The following is a 25,709-nucleotide window of genomic DNA, read 5'->3' on the forward strand; positions in this document are numbered from 1 at the left end:
ATAAATCTTATAATAAATTTTATATAAAATTATATTAACTTTTTAGCATTAAATTTTGCTATTTTAAGAATTAGTAATTGAATTTTAATAATTTTAGAATTGTTAGATTTATCTCATTAAAATGAATATTTTGAATTTTTGATATCTATTTTATCTATTTAAATTTTTTTACAATTAATAAAAATAATATATTGATTTTTTATATTATTTTATAATATAAATATATATTATTAATATATTAGGCTAAAATTAAATACAGTCAACTCTCTTTATAGTCACACATTTGGGACAGTCCATATTTGGTGATTATAAAGAGATGTGACTATATAAAAAATTTCTTATATTAGTATATCATAATTCCGGCTAAAAATTAACATAATTTTAGCCAAAATTATACTCAAAACTTTATTGTATCGTAACTCCGCCAATATTAATCATAGAGAGATGATCTTACTGCCATTCGATTCGTCTTGATGAGACGGTTCTAATGGTATAAAATACATCGAAATCCAATCACTAGATTAATTTCCGAAATTAAAAAAATATTAATGGTTTTTGTGTGATAACGCCGCCAATATTGATCCTAGAGAGACGTTCTTACCGCCATTCGATTCGTCTTGATGAGACGGTTCTAATGGTATAAAACACATCGAAATCCAATCACTAGATTAATTCTAAAATTAAAAAAATATTAATGGTTTTTGTGTAATAACTCTGCCAATATTGATCCTAGAGAGACAATCTTACTACCATTCAATTCGTCTTAATGCGACAAATCTAATGGTATAAAATACATTGAAATCCAATCACTAGATCAATTTCCGAAATTAAAAAATATTAAATGGTTTTTAAGTAGTAACTCCGTTAATATTGATCACAGAGAGATGTGCTTACCACCATTCGATTCGTCTTGATGAGGCGATTCCAACGAGCTATTAATCGTCTTTTTACAATCACTAGGTACCGAGAAATTTAGCAAAATGTTAAATAGCGCAGTAAACGTAAATCAAGAAATATAATGCTGATGCTTAACATTTTGTTGAATAACTCATCAGCCAGTGATCGCAAAAGGATAAAACTACCACCATTCGATTCATCTCAGTGAGACGATTCTAACAAGCTATGATACATCTTTGTACGATTATTAGATGCCAAGTTATTTAATATATTCTTTATATAACTGTGATTATAAACGGTTCTTTTTAATATAAGATTTTTGAGGATAGGTGTGATAGTGACTATAGATAGATTGTGACTATATAGGATAGATTTTAATAATAAAGTATTTTGAACATTCAACTGGTGTGACTATATAGTAGAATGTGACTATAACGGGAGTGACTATAGAGGGAGTTGACTGTACTTAATTAACATTTAACATTACAAATTACAATTTATTAAAATTTACTAATAATTAATAATTTGATATATTAATACTTTTTTCTAAAATGACAATACTAGTATATAGAGATTAATTATAAATAAAATTTATAAAAAAATTTTAAGTATTTTTAATAAAGAATTATATAATATAACAAATGGATTTTTTGATTTATTAATATAGTAATAAAATTACTTTACTAAATACAGTATAGAAAAATATTTCGAAATGTTTACTTTACTGAATTTAGGAAAAAATACTTGGAAATGTTTACTTTACTGAAATGTTTACTTTACTTAAAATACTAATAAAATGTTTAAATAAATCACATGTCTGATACTAATCCTATATCCTACTCTACTAAGAATAAGATGATGGAACTCTCTTTTGAAATAATTAGAAACCATTTAGTTCATACTTTTCTTTTTTTTTTAATCTGTATTAAAATAATGAATCTGATACAAAATCCCTAAATTCATAAATTCCTGACATCCATAATTCCAGTCCCAACGATTTGGTGTTATCCTTCTGTGATAACTATAATGATGAAATGATACCAGAAGTATGAAAGTAGTGAGGGTATCGATTATTTCTTTTTCAAGATAGACTGAGCCTAAAATGCATATCTACGGACTAGCCAGAGCAATTCTTTGAAAGCATCTAAACTTTTCGCTGATATTAATAGAAATAATTAAAAAAAAAGAGCAAAAAAAAAAATACAGTGTAATACTTGCAAGTTGCATCAATAAAGATCTCTTGATTATAAATAAGTATGGTGTAATAAATGCAAAATATTTAATATCTCCTACAATATCTTGCATAATTGTCTCTTTATTATTTTCTTTTAGTAATAATAAACTTGATTTTAGTTGATCTGGATCCTTTTAAAATTCTTTTTTAATTAGTTCAGTTTACCAGTAGTAGCATTGTTTTTGTGTTAAGTTGAGATTATTGATTTCTAATTGACTAAATATTTCTGCAGGTGTTTGACAAAGTCTATCTTTTATAAAGCTTTTAATCTCTTGATTTATATTAAACTTTTCTGATCTATCATAAATTAAATCATGGTAAAGTTGAACAATAGCAGTTTTTGAATCAATATCTATTTTAATTTTAAGTATCCCATTGCAATTAAATCTTTCAATAGACCGTTTATCACGCTGTTTTAATAGATCTTTAATTTTTTTAGGTCTTTTTGCCAAACTAGAATTTTGTGAGCATTTGTAGCAAAAATTATAAATACAATTCTCTTTTTTTGATTAATAACTATCATGAATTCTAGTAAAATATTATATTAGATCATCATTAAATAATAAATAAAAAAAATCTTTTAAAAAGAACTTACATATAATAGTATTCATCACTTTCACATATAATATTTTTTATAATATCTGCAATCTTTTTAACTGAACCATTAAAACCTTCTATTGAAATTATTTGAACAAAAGCTATTCCACAATCAAAACTTTTAACATATTCTTCCTGTCCCACTGAATAAATTAATTTCTTTAATGCAGTGAACATTTCTTTATAATTGTAAATTTTTTCATCATAATTTATAGGATCACTATTTTCCTTGTTTTGCTGATAATAAAGCTTTCCTTCATCACGACATAACTTGCATTGTTTAAAACTTTTTATTTTTTCCTTGAAAAAGTAGCAGATCTCTACATATTTTACAACGTGTACATACTTATTTACCTATTTTTTTTTGTAAATAAAATTAAAGAATTATATATTGGTATATAAATGGGAAGAAATAACAAATAATAAAATATATTTTCACGCTCAGTATTATTTTTTTTTACAAAAAATATATACAAGTAGACTTTCTATATAAAGGAATTATATAGTAATAATAGTATAATAAACTGTTATGTTATACAGAATAAATGAATTTCCATAAAAGGTTATTGAACAGTTGCGGAAATATCACATCTAATCTCACATGATGTGACATTGCAGAATTTTTTCGGGTGTCACTGGGATAGTTATCATTTGCCAATCTTTTTTTATCATAACCACCATCTGTAATTTAATACCAATGTCTTGTTAATAACACCTTTTTTTAATATATGACTAGCTATAGCCTGCTGCTTCGCAACAGGTGATTCAGATGGTGCAACAAATAATAAATTGAAACAATAAATGTGAAAATAAAAATTTAAAAAAAAACTCGTATACAATATACATGACAATGATAATCTTCATATATACACATGAGTATGTGATAAAGATAATCAAAATTTTATAAAGAACGATTAAAAAAATTGGTTTAACTTGCACAAATTTATATGTGGGTTTCCACAACCATTATTTATAAGAATTTTAATGTTCTAATATGAAGTAATTCTCGACAAAGCAATATACAGTTGGCCATGAAAAAAAACCGTTTGGGAACAGCAGTATATACTCGGCAATTTCGAAATAATTTCAGGATTTGACATTTGGCCAATCATTCTAAAATGAAACTCCAGCCAAAAGTTGAAAGTTGGGTTTTCTGGCTGGCATTATAAAGTTTGTGTAATATTGATGTAACACAAAATTTCATCACTGAAAAATTTCTTTATGTAACATTTATCAGTGTCACGTGTTATATATGGTTCTGGCCAACACCAAAAAAATTGGTCAGAATTATAAAATAGTTTCAGAATTGATTTCATTTCAGATTTCGAAACTTTTGGATTCAGTCATGTTTTTGAATATATAATTCAGATATTCTTTGTCAAAAATTAAGAACAATATCTAGACAGGACTCTGCTTACCACCTTATTATAGTTGTATCACCAGGGCGCTATCTTATAAGATAGGTCACCTCCAGGCCTAAGGTAAAAATCATATATAAAATTCTTTGTAGATCATACTATAAAAGGAAATTTTATGTTACATTGTTATGATTTTTTTCCTTTTTAGCTAATTAACCAATAGAATTTAAGAAAAAAATAAGGTAAAAACTATTAGTAAAGGGCCAATTTTTTATGGTGACCTTTATTATAAGTAAGCGAGTCCTATCTAGACAGTTCAATTTCATAACCATCACCAACTATAATTGCAGCAACATCGAAGCACGGGGGAGCGTTGTAATGATGGGCATTATGTGAATGATCACTATCATTTTGAAGCAAATCTCTTGGTGAAAATTCTGGATATATTGGTTATAAGTATCTAACATATCCTGCAAACTCTGCAAAATTTTGGCATTCAGATCACACATAACGTGAAGCTGATTGTTATTTTCATAATCAGTCATAAATATAGAGCTGAGCAAATACTGTGTTTTGATATCAAAGATCCTATGCGATGATAAATTTGGCCATGAATTTTAAAATTCACCTTTACCTTGAAGTTTTCGTCAATCGGCTTAGTACCAAAAGATGAGTATGCCAAAATTCCGTTGTAATAAGCTCTGATGTTTTTACGAAAACTTAATGCTTCTGAACAGGATGAATATATAAATCAAGTAGATAAAGGGGAGGATCAAGCACAGGAGTAAGTGGACCTTGCCAACCGCACATAGCAAACTTAGGCTGCTGTTTCGATCCTTCTCATAGACTCATACAAACAAATCTTGACAGTGTAACACATCTGATCCATATTTCCCAGATAAAAACAGAATCTTCTTTGTCGGTGACGTTCAGCTCTTTCTCTTTGCAATCTTCTTTTATATGACATAGAAGACTCACTTGAAGCAGACATATCGGAGGAGATAAAGAATGATTAGCGTGAAGGAAAAAATATAAATCAACATTGCGCAAATTGGGTAGCAATGCATATAAATATATGCAAAGAAAATGGAAACACAATTCAGGGTTCTTTTATATGATACAGAAGACTCACTTGAAGCAGACATATCGGAGGAGATAAAGAATGATTAGCGTGAAGGAAAAAATATAAATCAACATTGCACAAATTGGGTAGCGATGCGTATAAATACATGCAAAGAAAATGGAAACACAATTCAGGGTTGCACACATATAGGCACAACAGCATGGAGGAAGAATACAATAAAACGGTACAAACTGCAAGATAAAAGCAAATCTAATAAACTCACAAGGCATCCAGATCATTTAAGGTTTACATTATTATATCAAACTTTATTTCTCCGTTTACATTGTTAATTAAAACTTTATTTTCAAATTTTAAACTTTTTTTTTAAACAAAATTTTAATTAAACATTATTTAAAAATTTAAGAATTCATTATCTACAAAAACTTTAAATCATTAATTTATCAATATTATTACTTAAAAATTTTCATCAAACCTTATGTACATTATACTATAACCACAAACTTTAAACTAATCTTCAGGTTTCTTTTTACAAAAGCAAAGCGAATTGATTATACAAACAAAAGAACTTGCAAACGCACACGCAGTACAAAAACGCGATGACGCAATAAAGAACATTGTACTCAAAGGTGCCACTTTTTAATTCGATAGATTCGTAGTTAGTTATGTATCATAATTCTTTTTTCCACAATTAGGAAATTTTGCAGGTGAAAGCAATTCCCGGAACTTCATTAGTAATTACGCGCACAGCCCCTATTCTTCGGCAAGAATTTTTCCGATATTGTACTGTGCATTAATCTTACGAAATCTCTAAATTTATAATCTCGACACTCATACTGTCAAAAACTGAAAATCCCGTATATATATATATAAGAAATTGAAAATCCTAAGCCATAAAATCCCGAAATTCAATATACCGATAGATTTATAATTAATTAAAAATTTATATATAATTAGATTTATATTAAAAAGTAAACTTTTCTCACTTCACAAAAACTGTTACAGATAGTCTTCATATTTTTACATATTTTAGTCATGAAAAACTATATATTATTCAACAATAAGCTTATTAAAATGAATTGAAATATTTGAAATTGAATATTGAATTTCGGGATTTTGATAAATATCAGGATTATTGAATTTCGGGATTTTGTAAGTGTTGGGATTTTTGAAATAGCCTGGATTTTCAATTTCAGGATTTTTGGAAATCGGGATTACAAAGTATCAGAATTACAGAATTACGGCATTTTATTGGATTTAAAAAGTTTTTTTATAGTAACATTTTTTTTAAAAAATATTCTTTTAATTTTTTTTTATTAACAAGGTTAAAAATTTTAAAAAATTTAATAATACTATCAATAATACTACCAATTATACTATCAACAATACTACCAATAATGCTATCAATAATACTATCATACAATTTGGAAATTATATCATGTGATTTTAATAATTCCCGGTGGTCAATTTTTTATTATTACCTTTTAATTATCGTATAAACCTACCTTTTGAAATTTTTATAATTTCTTTAATATCACTTTTTTTTTTAAATTAACCTTATTAACCTTATTAACCATTTACCATTTACCATTTACTTTTTACTTTTTACCTTTTAATTAACTAACCTTTTAATGATCAACTTTTTTAAAAGAAAAAAAAAAAATTTTTTTTTCTTGGTAATCCATAATCCAAAAGTCCAAAACAAGGTATACCATTGACCGGAATTAAAAATTCATCATTTATTATTATAATACCAAAATTAGAAAATTAGATTAATTTCCGAGTAGTCCGATTTAAATACATCTAACCCCGATTTTTCACCCTTTTTAACTTTTAAAAGTAACAAAGTTATTAATTAAGCATATAAATTATTTCACATTATTATAATTATAATAATAATAATAATAATTACATTATTATCATCAATGAATTATTATATTGATATCATTTGGAAAATCTTTTAAGAAAAATGGTGGCGTGATCTTAAATAATCGACATAATCAATCACCAAATAAAGGGGAATACCGCGATAACCTATTAAAAAAACTGACACTTTACTTTATATATCTCCGACCGCGTAACTCTTGGCAAAAAAAGGTGCATAAAATAAATAACCTAATTTTTCTTTTTATTTTATTACGAAATGATCTTCCAAATGAATCTCGGTCAAAAATAATTTTTATACACAAATTTCTCAATATATATATTGAATGAATTACCAAATTTAGTATTAAAAGATTTTCATCTTTTGTAAAAAAAAACAATATTATTTTTTTTTTAAAAAAAAAAAAATTAGAATAAAAAAATAAAAAGGAAAATATAAAAGGGTTAAAAAAATCTTATTATTTTTATTTGTCGTAATCGTCATATCCTTCGATCAGATCGATCACTTTTATCAAATGGAGATTTGTTTTTTTTTTCGGAAATTCGGAGATACCTGTTTAACAAGTTGAATCCGAAACCCGAAACCTGAAGTTTAAAATTTTTTTTTTTTTTTTTTTTGAAGGTTTTCATATGAAAAAAAAATATTATGAAGATATAATTATCTTAATTACCGGAATTAACGGGATGACCGGAATTAAACAAACAATAAGGAATAAACCCCAATATCGAATATTTAAAGCATTTGATAATTTAATGAGGATATTCTTTATTAAAGGAAAAAAAAAAAAAAAATTTTCGGATAACTAAGTTCGGATAACTGACGATGAAAATGGGGAATATAAAATTCCATTCTGACAAATAATCAATCGACATTATTGACATGATAAGTTTTAAGAGATTTTGGGGGATATACGTAAAATGTAAAATATTAAAGATTCAAAGATTTTCCGGCGGAATTTATATAAGATATTTTGATATTATAATTGGTTAGATTTCGGGAATTTTTTTTTTTTAAAAAAATTCCATTATTAAGGAAAAAATCAATGTAGGTCAAGGTTAAGATACTAAAAATTTTTTAAGGATATCAAGAAATTTATAGTAAAAGAAGTATCGGAACGGAGAGAGAGAGAGAGGATCATAATAAAAAAGAGAAATAATATAGTATCGGCAAAATTTCTTGACATGCACTTGATTCATAATTGTTGTAGATTATTAAACGAAGATATTTTCGGGACAAATTCGGGACAAAGTATCCCAAAATATTAATTCGGACCGAAATATTCTAATTTAGTCGTAATCGCGGTCGCTCATTTTTCCATTCACAATATTAACATCATTTTGCATGATTTAAATCATTGACGAACGCGTTAAAGTTATTCTCCTAGTATACATTAAAACACATGGCTTTAATATTTCCTGATCTGTTTCATATTTTTAACAAAAAGCTTTATCGGAGTTTTCCTTACCAGATTTACTAAATTTGACTAATTATCATTAGTAATAAGCGTATATAAATTATTATAAATTATAAATTATTATAAATTGTATAAATTGAATAAATCGTATAAATTGTAAATTGTATATAATTATTAATTATAATTATATTTATAATCATTTAATCATTTTGTTTATTCTTTGTTATTCTATCTTTTAGTTAATTCCTCAATCCTCACGAATATATATGAATATATACGAATATATATGTGTATTACAAAGGTTTAAAAGTTTTAAGTTAGCGTGGAATTTTGATGGAATTTGGGGATAAGTACTTAATACCGGAGATAAGCCGGTTTTTAATTTCATTTTTTAATTCCCCCAATTCCCCCCAAAAAAATAGATGTACTTTAATATTATATATTACAGTTAATCTATTTCCATTCAGAATTCCGAATAATCAGGGATTTTATAAATCTAAAACAGATATCAACAATAATATCGGTTTTAATCGGTTTAATCAGTTTACATAGTTTACATCAAAACAATATAATCCGTTCGTAAGACCTGTGACAGACCGTGATCTAATAAAATAAATAAATGTACCCATTTACCAAAATTATATTTTTAGAATAACGCTAATCACCGAATAACTAGATTTAATCTAATTTTTTTTTGTTTTTTTGTTTACTCATTAAAATTTTTTTTCTTTGATATCGCATTTATCGCATTGTAAGATTTTTTGTACAAAAAATATGTGTGTGTGTGATTTGTGTTATTTGTGTATGTGTATAATATACTGTATACATATATATTATATATATATTGTTTATTTACTTTTTTGAGGAGGAGGAGAAGAAAAATTTTATTTATACAGTACAAAATGTATGTATATTTATATATACATATTTATTTATTTATTTATTATTTTATTTTATTTCATTACGGGAACCTTAAAATAAAAAATAAAAAAAAAATTTTAGAAAATAAAAAAAAATAAAAAAAATTTTATTTGTAAAAAAAAAACAATTTTCCTTTTTGTGATTATTACAAAAAAGAAATTTCTGAAATTTCTTTTTTTATTACAAAAAAATAAATAAATAAACATAAAAAAAAAGATAAAATAAAATTCTTTCGATATCGATATATTAAAAAAAAAAAAAAGATTTTTTTTCCTTTTTTTTTTTTCTTTCTTTTTTCTTTTCAATCTCTTTTTTTTTCTTTTTTTTTCTTTTTCTTTTTTTTATTATTATTATTATTATTATTTATTTATTTTTTCTATGCAAACAATAAGAATAAATATGTGTTCATACAAAAAAAAAAAAAAAAAAAAATTTCATTCATGTATTTTAATTTATTTAATTGTAAAAAATATATTTGTTATATAAATTTCACATTATATTTTCACATTACATACATTACATTATCAATCAGGACAAAAAACACACATCGGGTATGATTCTTTTTTGCACAATGATAAATAACTTTTTTATTACTTTCCACATACCTAAAAAAGAATTCACACACTAAATCGGAATTCATTCATAAAAGAATTTACTCGCACGCACCACATCAATCAATCAATTCATCAACACAACATTTAAAACAAAATAAATAAAAAATTTTTTTTTTTTTATAATCACACAACAAATAATCGTACCAATACTACAAGGGAACCAAATACCACTAAAATCATCAAACCTTTTTTTCTTGGTGGTAAACCAAAAATGGCAGGCTCTTTTCTTTTTTGTATATACATATAAAAATTTGATTAAATTGATTGTAAGATTGTTATATATAACAAATAAACTTGTATATTATGATATATATATATATATGATATATGATATAAAATTGTATATACTTATAAAATATAAAATATAAAACTGTATTTACTTATAAAGTATAAATTTATTTATTATTTAGTATTTACTAAATAAGATAAGCTTTCTTACAACATCCCCTAAAAAAAAATAAAATGTCGATTTGGATATTTCTATATATATACAATTTCAACTAAATCACCTAAATGACCTAAATGACACTAAATAACTAAATAATAATAATAATAATAATAATAATAATAATAATAATAATAATAATAATAACAATAATAATAATATGATAATATGGATAATGATAATAATAAAAAAAATAATAAAATAATAATAACAAACAACAGCAAGATAATACAGAATAATAATAAATAATAATAATTAAGTAATTAAATCTAAAAATTTATAAATTTATTATATCCTATCATTATTTATACTATAAGACGCGTTTTTCTGCAAATATCTTCTTTTGAAATTTAAATTTTATTATTATTATAATTTTTAGAAAAATTGGAAAAAAATAAATAAATAAATCAAACAAATAATAATAAATAAATTTACTTTTTTAAACCAATTAAGAATCGATCAACAAAAACACCCGATATTTTATCAATGTTTAACGTGTGTTTCTTTTATTTTTATTAATTGTTAATAATAATGAGAAAAAACTTAAAATCTAAAATTAGAAACTTTTTATCCTATTCTTTTAATCCTTTTAATCCTTTTAATCCTTTTTTAAACTCCATTCAATTAAAAAAAATTTTAAATTCTTTATTTTTTTAATCCAAAAAATGCCGAAAATTTGGGATGACGAAAACTTTAATTCTAACAATTCAAATAATTTCTAACAATTCTAACAATTCTAACAATTCTAATAATTCTAATGATTCAAAAAGAAAAGAAGAACCAATACAATTATTAAAGATGGTAAATCTTAAATAGTCATTCTTACCGATCGTATGGAAACACCACTTCTTTGCTTTTATCGCCTTTAATGTTTTTGGTGTAACATAAGGGTTTTATTTTGTTATGTGATACGTTTGACCATTCTGTTTTTTCTTTTTTCCTATCAAGGTACCAATCAATTTAATATGTGATATTATTAATGTTTCCCTGAGTTTAATCCGATGATGCCAAGAAATCTAGATCGCGCTTTTTTTAATAATCTTCCTAAAAAATCTTTTTCAGTGATCGGTGAAATATTCTCATCAAATTTAACCAAATTTATTCAATGTATTTGTAAATAAAAATCCTAATAAAGTATTTTATTTACATCAAAGACATATGATTTTCTGATATTTTTAAAAGAAAAAAAAAACCTCCCATCCCAAATGTAAACAAATGAATGCCAAATTTACAAAGAAAGATATTCCAAATTGAGAAGTGTGAAACAGTTGAAATCATTTTGTAAATTCCTTCGTTTTAAATAATAATAATTAAATAATTTTAATTATTTTTTTTTTTCATTTATAATATTTTTGAATATTTTTGAATATTTTTTCTCAAAAAGTTTTTATATTTTTATTATTTTTTCTTTTTATATTTTTACAATTTTCATATATATATATATATATATATACAATATATATATATATTTTTTCTTGCCTCTTTCTTACCTTTTTTTTTTTACCTTATTTATTTTTATTATAATTTTGGTAAAAATCTGAATTTAAATTACCCTGACTTTTTTAAAAAAAATTTTTTTTTTTTGGAATTTTTGGGAAAATTTTTTGGAAAAAAAAAAAATTTTTTTTTAAATGAACCCTTTTATACACCCTATTATTCACCCCTATTATTCACCTATTATTAATATTATTTAATATTATTATTATTTTAAACATCCCTTAAAACCTTTCAAAAAGTAAATTTTCCGAGATCATTATTGATTATCCAAAATAAAATTAATTCCATAATTGTTGAATAAGATGATGATGATTTACGGAATTTGCAATTCAAAACGATCCCGTTTATCACAAAAAAGGGATGAAAATTGTAAAATTCGGAAAGCTCGTGAAAATTCTGATAAAGTTTCTCAACTTTTTTTTTTCTTTCAAACTTTTTGTGTCACGAAAAAAAAGTCATTCTTATTGCATAAGAATGATGACTAATTAAGTACATCGTCATAAATATCATCATATACCCCATAATTTCAAAATGTTTTTTTTTTTGGTATGAAATGAAAGTGATAAATTCGAATTGTGATATAAAATGAAACTTAAGAATTAGGTAAAAATTATGTATCTTTTTTGACATATGTTCGATTTTGACTAGATTGGTTACAACTGCATTACAATATTTTTTATAATAAATTATCATTACATTTAATAAAAAAAGAAATAAGATATCCATATATAAATATAATCGTCGTTTTAGTTACAATGCAAATATATAACTATAATGTAAATCGTTATGTTGTGCAATACTTACAACTCTTCATAATATTATCATGCAGACTAATATTATACCATTCATGAGAATTAAAAATTCAAAAAAAAAAAAAAAAAATGATGAATTTTTTGGTTCCATGATTTATTTACATTACACCGCAGTACATTAAATATCTATTTTTTTTTTTAAAGGAAAAAATAAATAAATAAATAATATATCATAATAATAAAGTATTTTTAAATTAGGTTTAAAATTTATATTTTAAATTATATATATTTTTTTTTTTTTTTTTTTTTTTTTTTGATTTTAACTTTATTAATTCTTATTTTATCAGCCTCATTTCGTAAAGTTTACCCAATTTCGAACCCTTTGAGGTTTATCATTTTAATCATTCTAATCATTCTATCATTCTATAATTCTATCAATCGGTAAATCGAGGTCTCTCTATATATATTTATTTATATAATATATATATATTATTATTATTATTTTTTTTTTCCTCTTTAAATATTATTGGAGAATAGAGATATTTTTAATATTGTATCTTTTATATTTATAAATATGTATTTTTATAAATACATATTTGTATAAATATATATATATAATTTTATTTTTATTTTTATCATCTAAATCACTTTATGTGCTTTAAATAATATGCTTTAAATAATATGCTTTAAATACTTTGTATACTTTATATACTTTATATCTTTATATCTTTATATACTTCGTATACTTCGTATACTTTATATACTTTATATACTTTACATACTTTATATACTTTACTTTATACTTTATATACTTCGTATACTTTATAAGTTATGTAATCACTTGTTCACTTTCTCAATAAATTCAATAATGGTACGTTTTTATTGATGCGTATATTTAACTATATTTGACGCATTCCTGTTTGTGTAAAAGGTGAATTCTTTTTATTTATTATTTCCAAAATGTCAAAGAGAAGAATTTCAAATAAAATTTCAAAGATGTATGCGCAACATTGCGCGGTATACAAACTCATAATAAACATTACTTTTTTTCTTTTCAATTTTAATCGTAAATCCAATAAAATCATACATTGCGCAACATTGCGCAAGTATAACATCAATCGAAACCCTAAAAAAGAAAAAAAGAAAAAAAGAAAAAGGTAATCAAAGCAAAAAAAAGCAAAAAAGCAAAAAAACAATAAAAAAAAATAACAAAAGAGAAAAAAAAAGGGTTATTCATTCATGATTTGAGAACAATATTTATTTATTTATTTTTTTTATTTTATTTTTTTTATTTTTTTTATTGCGCAAAGTCGCGCAAGTAATAATCAATCAACCAATCAATCGAGTTAAGCCATTCATATTCTTTTTCAAAAAAGAATTTTCATTTTTTTTCAAGCCTCGACCGATTGTTCAAAGAATACTAATTTTTTTTAAATATTTTTCGTTAAAAAAAGAATCTCTCATTGGTTTAATTCTCATTGGTCTTATTGGACTGGTTTACCTCTTTTACTTATTTTTACCTATTTTACTTATTTTGCCTATTTTACTTGTTTTACCCATTTTACCCATTTTACCTCTTTTGTCTCTTTTGTTTCTTTTGCCTCTTTTACACCTTTTACACTGGTCTATCTCTCACTGGTTTACTTCTTATTACCTCTCTTATTGGTTACCTTTCTTACTGGTTTAACTCTTACTACTCAGTACTCACCGGTTTAATCCATCAATCGAAACAAAGAATGTTTTGATATTTGCTTATTATTTATTTTTTCACTTTTCTTACTTTTCTTGAAGAAAAAATATTTGTAAATTTGAGCCACAGTAGAAGCCTTTTTATCGATTAATTGTAATTAATAATTGATATTCAAAAGAATTTGAAACGAAGTGGAATGGTTTTAGTTATGAGGCTTATTAGTTATTATTTATAATATTATTAAGCTATTATTTAAAGAAATTGGTTCAAATAATGAATTGTTTGCCTCGCACTGCCACGCGAATAAATTCTTGGGATAATAAAAAATCGCGTGTCGAAAAATTAGAGGCGATGGTTTACTAATTCTAATTTGATGAGGCGCAGAATTTGAGGAGGCGATGTTATAGTTATGAGGCGGTGCAATTGAGGCGTGGTTAACGAATTGATAATTGATTCGTTAAATTCCACAATTTTACTTGTGGAGTTGCGTAGTCACTGCGTTGCGTTCAATCGTTTATTTTTATTTTTATTTTTACATCCTAACACATTTAATAACCTGTTATAATTATTTTGATCAACAAAACGGTGCCAACCGAACTTTTTTTGTCAATATTTATTATCTTATAATCACATTAATCACATAAAGTGATGATTCGATGATTTTTTATCATTTTTTATTTTTGTTCAAAAGTATCAATCTCTTTTTTTTTTCAAATTGAAATAACCCTTATATATATGTTATATTAAATTTATTTATTTGTTTTTATCGTACGACTTCATAAAGAAGATTCTTCAATTCTAATGAAATGATAAGATAAATAAAGATTAAAAAAAGGTAATATTATAATAGATAAGGCGCGCGTTCTTTTTTATTCTTTTTATCATTATAATTCGGTAATTCGGTAATTCGGTAATACCTAATTACGGAATACAAATCAATTTAAAAAAAAAAGAACGTTAGAACAAAATAATCATTTATTTTTTTTAAAAAAAAAACTTGTGTGATTATATATATATATATTTATTTATTTTAACGGCCGTTAATTATTCGGCCGGCTCTTTTTTTTTTTTTATCATCATGTAATTTAAATTATATTGTTATTATACATTAAAAAATTTGAACACATAAAATAACATATATATATATATATATATTATTGGAACAAAAACCGGTAATGACTTTTTTTGTTAATTTTCATAGTTAAATTTTTTTTTTATTTATTTTATTATTGTGATAAGATTATTTTAATTATTTTTTTTTTTAGATTAAAATATTATTATATTATTATATTATTATATTATTTATCACCTTGGTACCATCTTTTTTTTTTTTGCTTTAAACAAAATATGTTGCATGTTAATAATTTATGGTTAAATCATAATTAAAAGGGAGAGAGAAAAAAAAAATTTTTTTTTTATTATTATTGTTGTTGTTTTTGTAATATTTTATATTTTATATTTTTATATTTTTTATATATTTAAAATATTTAATATTTAATATATATTGTAATATTATAATATTGTAAATTATTGTAACGGGCGTACTTCTTTTAAATTACTTTTTTTATTACTATTACATATGATATTAACTAATTTTTTAATAGTGCACTCGGGTAAATTACGTTATCAATGAATATATAATCAATCGAATAAACGGTCGATGCCAAGCAATTGGTTACAAATTAATTAATTAAAAAAAAAGGCTGGATTTCATTGAATTATACGGTAAATCATTTGAATATCAATCAATCAGGGAATTACAATTTTTTTTTTTTTTTAAGGATGGATAATGGATTTCTATTTTAATTCATCTTAATTATCAAGAGAGGAAATAGAAATATTACAATAAGTCCAACTTTATCTTTTACAATCATCTAAAAAAAAAAAAAAAAAGCGAAAATTTTAAACCGGTCAAACATCAAATAACAATCAAACGCATGTGTAAATGTCTAAAAAATCTAAAAATATAATAAGTAATATACATACATACATACATATTATACATACATGTATATATATACAAATATATTAAAAATAATAAAAAATAATAAAAGATATAATTATTATAATGAACTGTATAAAAATTTTTTTCCCGTTCAATTGTGTAAAAAAAAAAATTGGTTGATAACGGAAATTCCGAATAGAAAAAAAAAAATAGGGGGGGAAAAGAAACTCCATTTAGTCTTACGTTCATTTTAAAAGAAAAACTCGATTAAATTCGTACATTTCTTACTTTTCCATTATAATAAACAATAATAATAAAAAAAAAATTTTTTTTTTTCATGTTACTTTTTTTTTATACAATGGTTAATGGTTTTCTTACTTGGTTTAAAATGATGAAATGACTTTACTTGAATTACTTGAATTGATAAATATTATATGTAAATCAAAGGTTAATTATGGAATTATATTACCACAATTGATAATAAACTTCCTTTCTTTTTTAAAAAGAAGGTAAATTCATTGTTATTTTGTTTTATTTTTTCGCGTCAAATAATCACATTACCTTTTTTAAAATTATATGGCGTACACATAACCTAATATGCGAATGAATTTGAAATTGCCACGCCCTCTACTAAATTGGATATTCGGAATTTATTAATAATAAAATAAGTTAAATCAATTTTGGGATGAGGCGTTAACATCCTGCATAAAGTTTCATTTTCAGTGTAGAAAAGTGGCTTGGCTGTGTGAGGCTTTTTATTTCTCTTATTGGTAATTCATTCATGATTTTGATGGAAAATTCTTTCAATGTTCTATGTTCCATCTTTATAGTGGCAACAAAGAATTTCTTTATAAAATTACCGTAAATTCTTTGTACACTTTGCGTTTCGGTGATACAATCGCGGCTTGAAAATGACCCATATTAGTTACCAAATTAGGTAATCTTTTAAGCTATGCCACATTGTAAACAAATTTGCGGCTAATACCAGGATGGAGGTATAAGACTCCGATTATAAATAACAAAAATATTTATATATATCGGGTATCACATTTGTTTTAAAAAAAAAAAAATTAAAATGTTTCAAAATTTTTGATCGGTTATGATCGGATATTATGAAATGGATATTTGAATATTTGGATATTTTGTATTATTTATATCGGTTTTAGAAATTTGGTAGTTTGGATATTTTAGGTTATTTTAGGGACATTTTAGGATATTTTAGAGTTTTATCACATTTTTTTTTCGAAACATATGGTCACAATATGGAAACGTAATAAATATTTAGCCCCCAAAAAAAAAAAAAAATTTTTTTTTTTAAACAAGTTTTTCATATTTTTTTTAATAAAAAAAATTCAAAATTACTTTATTTGGTAACCAGTGTAACAAGAGAGTTTTTTAGCCATCAAATATTGAAGTTTATTTTTAATTTGACAGGTAAAAAAAAGGGTAGTACCATTTACAAATATATTAATTCATTTGTACAAAAAAAAAATCAAGATTATATTCTTGTTTATTTATGTTGTAATTATTAATTTTAAAAAAAATAATTCTCGATCTTTATTCTTTAAGGAGGTAACTATTACAACACCTTTATTTGGTTTAGAATCTTTTCATAAAAGGAAATTTTTAATAGAGGGAGATATATGAGATAATTAAAAATTATTTTCTTATTGAAATTCATTAAAAAGGAAATATAATGTTACCATAACATTGCGGTTGTAATACACATTCAATTTACTCATGTTTGTTCGATCATTGCTTTAGTAATACTAACTAAATTTATCATTCGAATCCAAAGATTATTTAAATGTTCTACCGCATAATAGATGCAGTTGATCTGAGGTTTTTTTAAGTGTGATCAGATCGATTGTTATAAATAATATCCATAAATAATTTTTTTATTTTTTTTTTTATTATATTATATATATATATATATATGTTATTATTATTGTTATTATTATTGTTATTATTTATTTTTTTCTTTTTTTCTTTGAAATTTTCTTTTTTTGAAAATAAAAAAATTTTCAATGATATATCGGAGCCAATTATTTTTTATTAATATTGTTTCACTTAAAACTTTGTAATCTAATTTGTAAAATGAATTGTTTTATGTTATTAAAAATGTAAATACCGTAAATAATAAGTTTTTTTGTATAAATATTTTGAAGTCAAAAAATTTTTTTTAAACGTACCATTCGATTTATCGATTATTGATAATCGAACCAATCATCTTTATCATAAATAAAGATTTTTTTTAAAAAAATTTCCTTTGTATCCATATGGTTCCCATGGTTCCTTTTTATTAAAAAAAAAATACAAAACACAAAAAAAAAAAAAAAATATGGAGGAAAAATAAAAAAATGGAGAAAAAAAATTAAAAAAAAAAATTAAAAATAAAAATAAAAATAAAAAAATATTGTGATTGGCGTTTTTATAAATTTATTATTTCGGTTAATTAATATTGCGCCACATATCCTTTCGTAGAATGTTAAGCAATCAGGTTATTGGTATCTTTTTTCATCATGTACACGCGATAACTAATAACTGCGTGCATGAAATTTTAATATATTCGGTAAAATTAAATTAAAAAAAAAAATGATTACCAGAATTATGTACCAAATGCAGCGTCTAAATAAAGTTATCATTATAATTACTTTTGTCCGGAGTTTACGGAGTTTATCTTAAACTCTGTTGTAACTAGAAGATGAACAAACCATTTTCTAAATTTGGATGAGTTGATAGTCGTGAAGAGATCGATCTCAACCGAGAGCTATTTTATATAACAATTTTCCACGTTTAACATATTATTATTATTAGGATCGATTTCTATCTATATAAAAGTTCATTCGAAATAATAATTTAATTTCGATTACATACATAAGTTATTATAAAAAGTTATTATAAAATATTATAAAAAATATTATAAAAAGATTATAAAAATATTATATAATAAAATAATAATATATTATAAATATATCTAATATTAATAATATCATAAATATCATATAATAAATATATCATAATATCATATAATATCATAATATCATAATATCATATAATATATCATAATATCATAATATATCATAATATCATATTATTATTTATTATAATAACCCCCCTTTGTATTATTCCTTTTAGAATTTTCCTACCATAAAAAAAGAAATTACGAATATGTCTTAAAATCAAAAATTTTCCTTGTTAAAAAAAAAGTAGAAGGGGTTAATCTTACCGATAATTTTGATGAACTAAACCAATATTGTATGCGGATGTACCTCCAAAGTATGTACTTATTTTATTATTTATTTTTAATATATACATTTTGTCATAATTAGGGATAAAAGGAAAGGTGAGTAAAATTTAACCGGTGATCTTCTATCGATCACACACTTAAAAAAATATAATTAATCTCCCTTACAGTCTCTTCCCTAATAAGTTGAGTTCATTTCGGCTGTGTTTTTTATATATATATATGTAATAACCGATTAAACCGAAATTTAATACAACAATAATAATAATCATCATCATCACTTTATTCCGTCTTTTTCCCATTATCTAAATGAGTCACAATTTAATCTCATTCTTTCTTATTATCACATTTTAATATTATATTAATAATCACAAATATTAATAGTGATATTACTTGAAAAAACTGAAAAAACTACCTTAAACCCGATTAAAAAATAATAAAATAAAAACCCGAGATTACTACAAAAAAAAAATTTTTTTTTTTTCAGGTTATAATTATTTATTTATTTATTTAAAAAAACCTTTTTTTTTTTTTTAAAAAAAAAAAAATATATATCATCTAAAAAAATTCCTTTATAATATATATATATATATATATATAAACGTATATATATATGTAATATATGTAATTATTTGTGTATATATATATATATAATAATAATAATAATACTGTAAAGTGTATATATAAAAAAAAATTTTTTTTTTTGTTCACTATTGCACCAAAAGTTAAAACTGATAAAATTTAACTATTCTATATATATATAGATGTTACTTTAAAAAAATTATAAAGTCTAGCAAGATTTCATATTTTTTTTTCTTCCTTTTCTCTAAAAAAAACTTCTTCATTTCCTAAAAAAAAAAATCATCGTTAATAATTTTCTTTTTTTTTTATTTTTCAAAAAAAAAAATAAAATAAAATAAAATAAACTAAAAAATTATTTAATTTTTTTTTTCCGTTAATAAAGAAAAAAAAAGTTTTTGATTTTTTTTTAGAGAAGAAAAGAAAAAGAAAAAGAAAAAGAAAAACTGAAAAGGAAAGAAAGTTTTTTTTAAAAGAAAAACAGAAAGAGAGAAAAGAACCTTTTTTATTTTCTTCTTTTTTTTATTGAAAACCCTTGTTTTATTTTATAATCCGTATAATCCGTATAATCCGTTCTTAAAAAAAACATTACGTACTTTATTTTATACGTTTAATAATTCTATCTATCTATCTATCTATTTTTTTTTTTTTGTATCATATTTTTCATATTTTCGACGTGGTTTTCCTTTCTCGCGTATTTTTAATAATTAATTTTTTCTTTTTAAAAAGAAAAGAAAAGATAATACTTCTTTAAATTCGTTTAGTTAAAAACCGGTGAATTCTATTATTATTTTTTGATTCCTTAATTCTTTTTTATAAAAACAAGTTTGATTTATATACATAATTTTGTAAATAGAAAATCCTTTTCTCACCGGTTGGGAATCAATTCATTAATAAAAAAAAAAAACTCCCCCTTTTATATACATCATATAGTTAAAACATATCAAAACCATATCACAATATCATAAGTTCATTTTAACAAATACAAAAAATATATAAAAACTCTTTTACCTTTTCATTCACATAAAATATATACATAATGACTTTCTCAATTTGTTTCTGGGCTCTCTTATCACAAAAAGATTTGTGTTTCGTTTACCTTTCACCATGGCTTTCAAAGACTCTTGGTTCAGAAGATGATTTATTATTAGGAACTTCCTTTTTTGATTATTTTCATCCTCAAGAACGAGAAATGGCGCGTCATGATTTGTCCGAATTCGTCAAAAAGAAAACTTTATCATGTTCTGTTACCACGTACATATCTTGTAGAAATTTATTTCTTTTATAAAAACGCGTTTTTTTTAATAAGGCACGTGATTTTACTGATAATATTCCTTTTTTTTTTATATATATTAGGTGTCAATATAATACCATTCAAACTATAAGGAAAAAATTACAACAAACTCCTGTTTCTTCATCAAAATCATCTTTTAAACAAATGCCTTCTCAATATTCTCCTGCTTCATCTACGATGACATCACCTAATTTTACTACTACTACTACCAACACCACTTCTCGATCGAATGATGAATATATGGTAATGGATGTTGGTATGAATGTTGTTAGTCAAGATATCGTGTTGGCTTTTTTCCATTCCGGTATTTAATTAAAATTTAATTTTTAATTTGATCTTTTTGTCATTTAATTAATTATTTCGGCAATTAATTTCGTTAATTTTTAATTAATATTAGCAAAGCAAAATAACTCGAATTGTGTATCAAGTACATGTGGCGAAACGGAATTCACCAAAGAGGTAACTATATATATATATATATATAAACATTGTCCTTTTTTACATTTCATATTTTTTACATTTTATAAATTATTATATATTTTTTTTAGGAGGTTAATAAATTAACGTCTCTTATGCGAAAACATTTGACAAATAAAGTTCAAACACCACCTTCTACACCATTTCCTGAAAGTTTTTTTAATAATGAAACTCCAAATCGTATATTTCAAATTCTTGATAGAAAATCTCGAAACCTAATTTTCACTTGGCCAGATTCAAATAGTATTAATTCATATAACAAATATGATTTTTCTCGTCTCATATGGGATTCATCTATTATCAAAGATACTAGTAGTAATAATATTAAGAAATCTAATAATTTAGATGTTGGAGAATCTCCAAATTGTTTAAAACTTACATCTGATAAACATATTATAGAAACTTCAGGAATTTGTCGTCAAGCAGAAAGTGTAATAATTCCTTATGGTGATATTGTTTTTGCTTGCTTTCAAATATTACCTTCGGCTACTTCTTCAATATTAGGTGTATCTTCAGCTTTTACTAAACCAAAGGCAAGATCTGCTCCTTGTTCACCTGCTGCTACAATTAATAGTAATAATAGTGTTTATGTTAAAAGACCTAGATCCCCTGGTTCTCTTTCTCCTTTACCTTCTTCTCATTTTTATGATGATGAAATTAAACGTTATAATAATAATAATAATAATAATTCTTCTTCTTATTATAATCATGATTTTCCTGATTTTATTCAGGAAAATCATCGTTCCAAAAGGCATCGTTCTTCTAATGAACAACATTTTGTACCCATAAAAATTTCTTCTTCTCCATCAGTACCTCATTTATTATTGAATCCAATGTCTCCCCCTTCATATAATGATCAACAACAACATTGTACTCAACCACAATTCTCTTTCTCTACAACTTCAAAGGATATTCAACCTTTACCAACTATACAACATCCACAACAACCTTATTATCCTCATGTTACTCAAACTTCACAACCTCGTCAACCTTCCCCAAAACATGATTATCCTTCTCCTACTCCTACAAATCATTCTCAATTCCATAATGTTACTATTAACAATAATAACAATAATAATAACAACAATAATAATATTATGTCACAACCTCAACAAACAACACCTCCTTCATCTCAATCATCATCTAATCAATCTCAACAACGATATACTCCTCAATTCACTACTACTCAACAACGTAGAACTAATAATAATAATACCAATAATAACAATAATAATAATAATGTTCAAGGTGTTAAGAAATGTGAGAGTTGTCATACTTCTTCTAGTCCTGAATGGCGTCGTGGTCCAACTGGACATAAAACGTAAGTGTTAAAAAAATATTTTTTTTCATTATTGGTAAATTTGAAGATGAAAAATATGAAACTGACTTTCCTTTTTTATATATATATATATAGTTTATGTAATGCTTGTGGATTGAGGTATTCACGTACAATTGCTCGTGAAAATCGTAAAAGGGAACAAGCTCAACGTGAACAAGAACAACGTCAAAGGGAACAAAGGGAACGTGAAGAACGTGCTCGTGAAAGAGCTGCTGCTACAGTGATGATGCAAAGAGTAATTGAACCATATTCTCAATATAGATCATCTAATGCTACACCTATACCTATAATAGCTCCAGGTCAACAGCATCTTCATCATCAAACTTCAGCTAATTCTTCTGGTCCACTACAATATCTTCCTTCAACTCTACCACCAATAAGTTATCATCGTCATCAACCACAACCTTCTCATCATCATCATCATAATATTCGTCCTACTCCACTTAATCATCATCATCAACATCAAATTGATCTTCCACCTCCTTCAAATAATGATAGAATCGGTTATACTTTACCTCCTCCTCATTTTTTTGACAGACAACAAAATGGAACTGGTGCGAGTAATGGTAATAGTTATCAAATACCAGGTGGCAGATAAATGACGTAATGGTGATATATATTATATATATATTTTACGAATATTATGTTTCACACCTTTAATGCGTGTATATATATATCACGCTTAATAAGTATTTTAAAAAATCATTTTATTTACGTATGATGTAAAATATCCCTTATTAATATTATATGCTTATTAAAATAAACTCGTGTGGTACGATTGAAGGTATAAAAAAATTAGTAATTACGAATTATGAAAAAAATTCATTTAAGTGGACGGACATTTGATTGAAAATTTACCTGTAACGTCAATTATAGAATTTAATCCGAGTATAATTTTTTTTTTCTTTTTACATCAACCTAATGATTCGTTATAAGATTCACTTCGCGATATGTAAATTTTCTTGTATATTCTCTTTTATATCATTTGTATATTTTTTTTCAACCTTTTTTTTTTTTTTTCTTCAAACTATCATCATTTAGTGTTATACTTTTTTAATATTTGTATTATTTTTTACATTATCTGAAATGTTTTTTTTTTTAATATAAAATTTTCAGTTGTTATAATTTCTTTTGAAATCTTTAAAATCTTTTTTTTTTATTAATGTTTTTTTTTTCTTGAACTTTTTTTTTTTTTAAAAAAAAAATATAATACAAAGTCTTTTATACATTTGATATTTTGGTTACGTTAACAAGATATTAAATTAATAATTATTATTAAATAATTTTTTAGATAATGTACATATATACTTTGCTCGAACTTCTTACGAACTTCTTACGAACTAAAAAATTTTTTTTTTTTTTTTTTCGAGGAAAAAATTTTTTTTTAGGTGTAAAGACCTACGCCAATCAATCATTAAAAAAAATCCCAGTTTATTATTTAACAGATCTTTTATAAAAAAAATTTTTCCCAAAAATTGTTTACTTAAATAAATAATTCAAAAAACGCTTATTTTTATGAATTGTTTATAAATTTAATATGTATAAAAAAAATAATCTAATGTTTAGAATATTCTAGATACATAAAAATAGAAAGTATGAAAAAATCTGAGAATCATCAAAATCAGTAAATAAATAAAAAAAAATAAATAATAAAAATAAAAAACTATTAATAAAAATTTTTTTTAAATATCAGATATCATAATTAAAATAATTAATAAATTTTATTGTTTTTATATATATATATTTGAATTTAATAAGATTTGATGAAAATGTTAAGTTTCAAAGTTTCAAAAAGTTTCATACCAAAATATTCGTTGATTAAAAATATATAAAGAAGGGTTTATGGTTCATATCTTGAAAGTTCGATTTGTTCTAAAAAAAAAAAAGTTTCATGAGAAAATTAGTTAAAAATCTTTGAAAAATTTTTTCTTTTGTTAAATGAAAAACAATATACTTTCTCCACAAGAAATAAGAATCAATTCGTTTTTACCAATAGATATATTCTAAATAAAAATTTGAAAAAAAAAAAAAAATTCATAAGAAAATTGGTATGTAAATTTGAAAATTCATCCTATTAAACATACTTCCTCCACAAGGAAAATAAAATTACCAATAGATAATATTCATATTTTATCTTTTACATACTGTACATATATATGTAAAAGTCCGTTACGAAAAAAAAATTTATAAATCTTGTAGGAATTATTTAGATTATCTATCACATGAAGTGCCCGGATAGCTCAGTCGGTAGAGCGTGAGGCTTTTAAGACATCTCCGTGAGTCTTGGGAACCTTAAGGCCGTGGGTTCGAGCCCCACTCCGGGCGAATTTAAAAATTATTTCTTTCCAAACTTTTTTTAATCGTGAATTTAAATCTTCCTTCCACAAACTTTTATATAAAATAATTTTTTTGCTTATTTTGAAGATGGAGTTTGTTTTCGAGT

At 23.7% G+C, this 25,709-nt stretch overlaps 2 protein-coding genes across 2 annotated transcripts; one reads left to right on the forward strand and one right to left on the reverse strand.

The window, feature by feature from the left end:
* Positions 1-2,292: 2,292 nt before the first annotated feature.
* Positions 2,293-2,905, reverse strand: OCT59_024868 (uncharacterized protein; the record flags this gene model as incomplete). The annotated part of the gene is made up of 2 exons (XM_025325074.1): positions 2,293-2,584; positions 2,727-2,905. The coding sequence occupies 2 exons, from the start codon at positions 2,903-2,905 to the stop codon at positions 2,293-2,295; spliced, it is 471 nt and encodes a 156-aa protein (XP_025183017.1).
* An 18,290-nt stretch (positions 2,906-21,195) lies between these two features.
* On the forward strand, positions 21,196-24,378 carry OCT59_024869 (uncharacterized protein; the record flags this gene model as incomplete). Its single annotated transcript, XM_066134582.1, has 5 exons — positions 21,196-21,410; positions 21,513-21,754; positions 21,848-21,909; positions 21,999-23,248; positions 23,342-24,378. The coding sequence occupies 5 exons, from the start codon at positions 21,196-21,198 to the stop codon at positions 23,862-23,864; spliced, it is 2,292 nt and encodes a 763-aa protein (XP_065991720.1). The 3' UTR covers positions 23,865-24,378.
* Positions 24,379-25,709: the final 1,331 nt, after the last annotated feature.

The sequence above is a fragment of the Rhizophagus irregularis genome, chromosome 5, assembly GCF_026210795.1.
Source record: "Rhizophagus irregularis chromosome 5, complete sequence".
Taxonomy (NCBI): Eukaryota; Fungi; Glomeromycota; class Glomeromycetes; order Glomerales; family Glomeraceae; genus Rhizophagus; species Rhizophagus irregularis.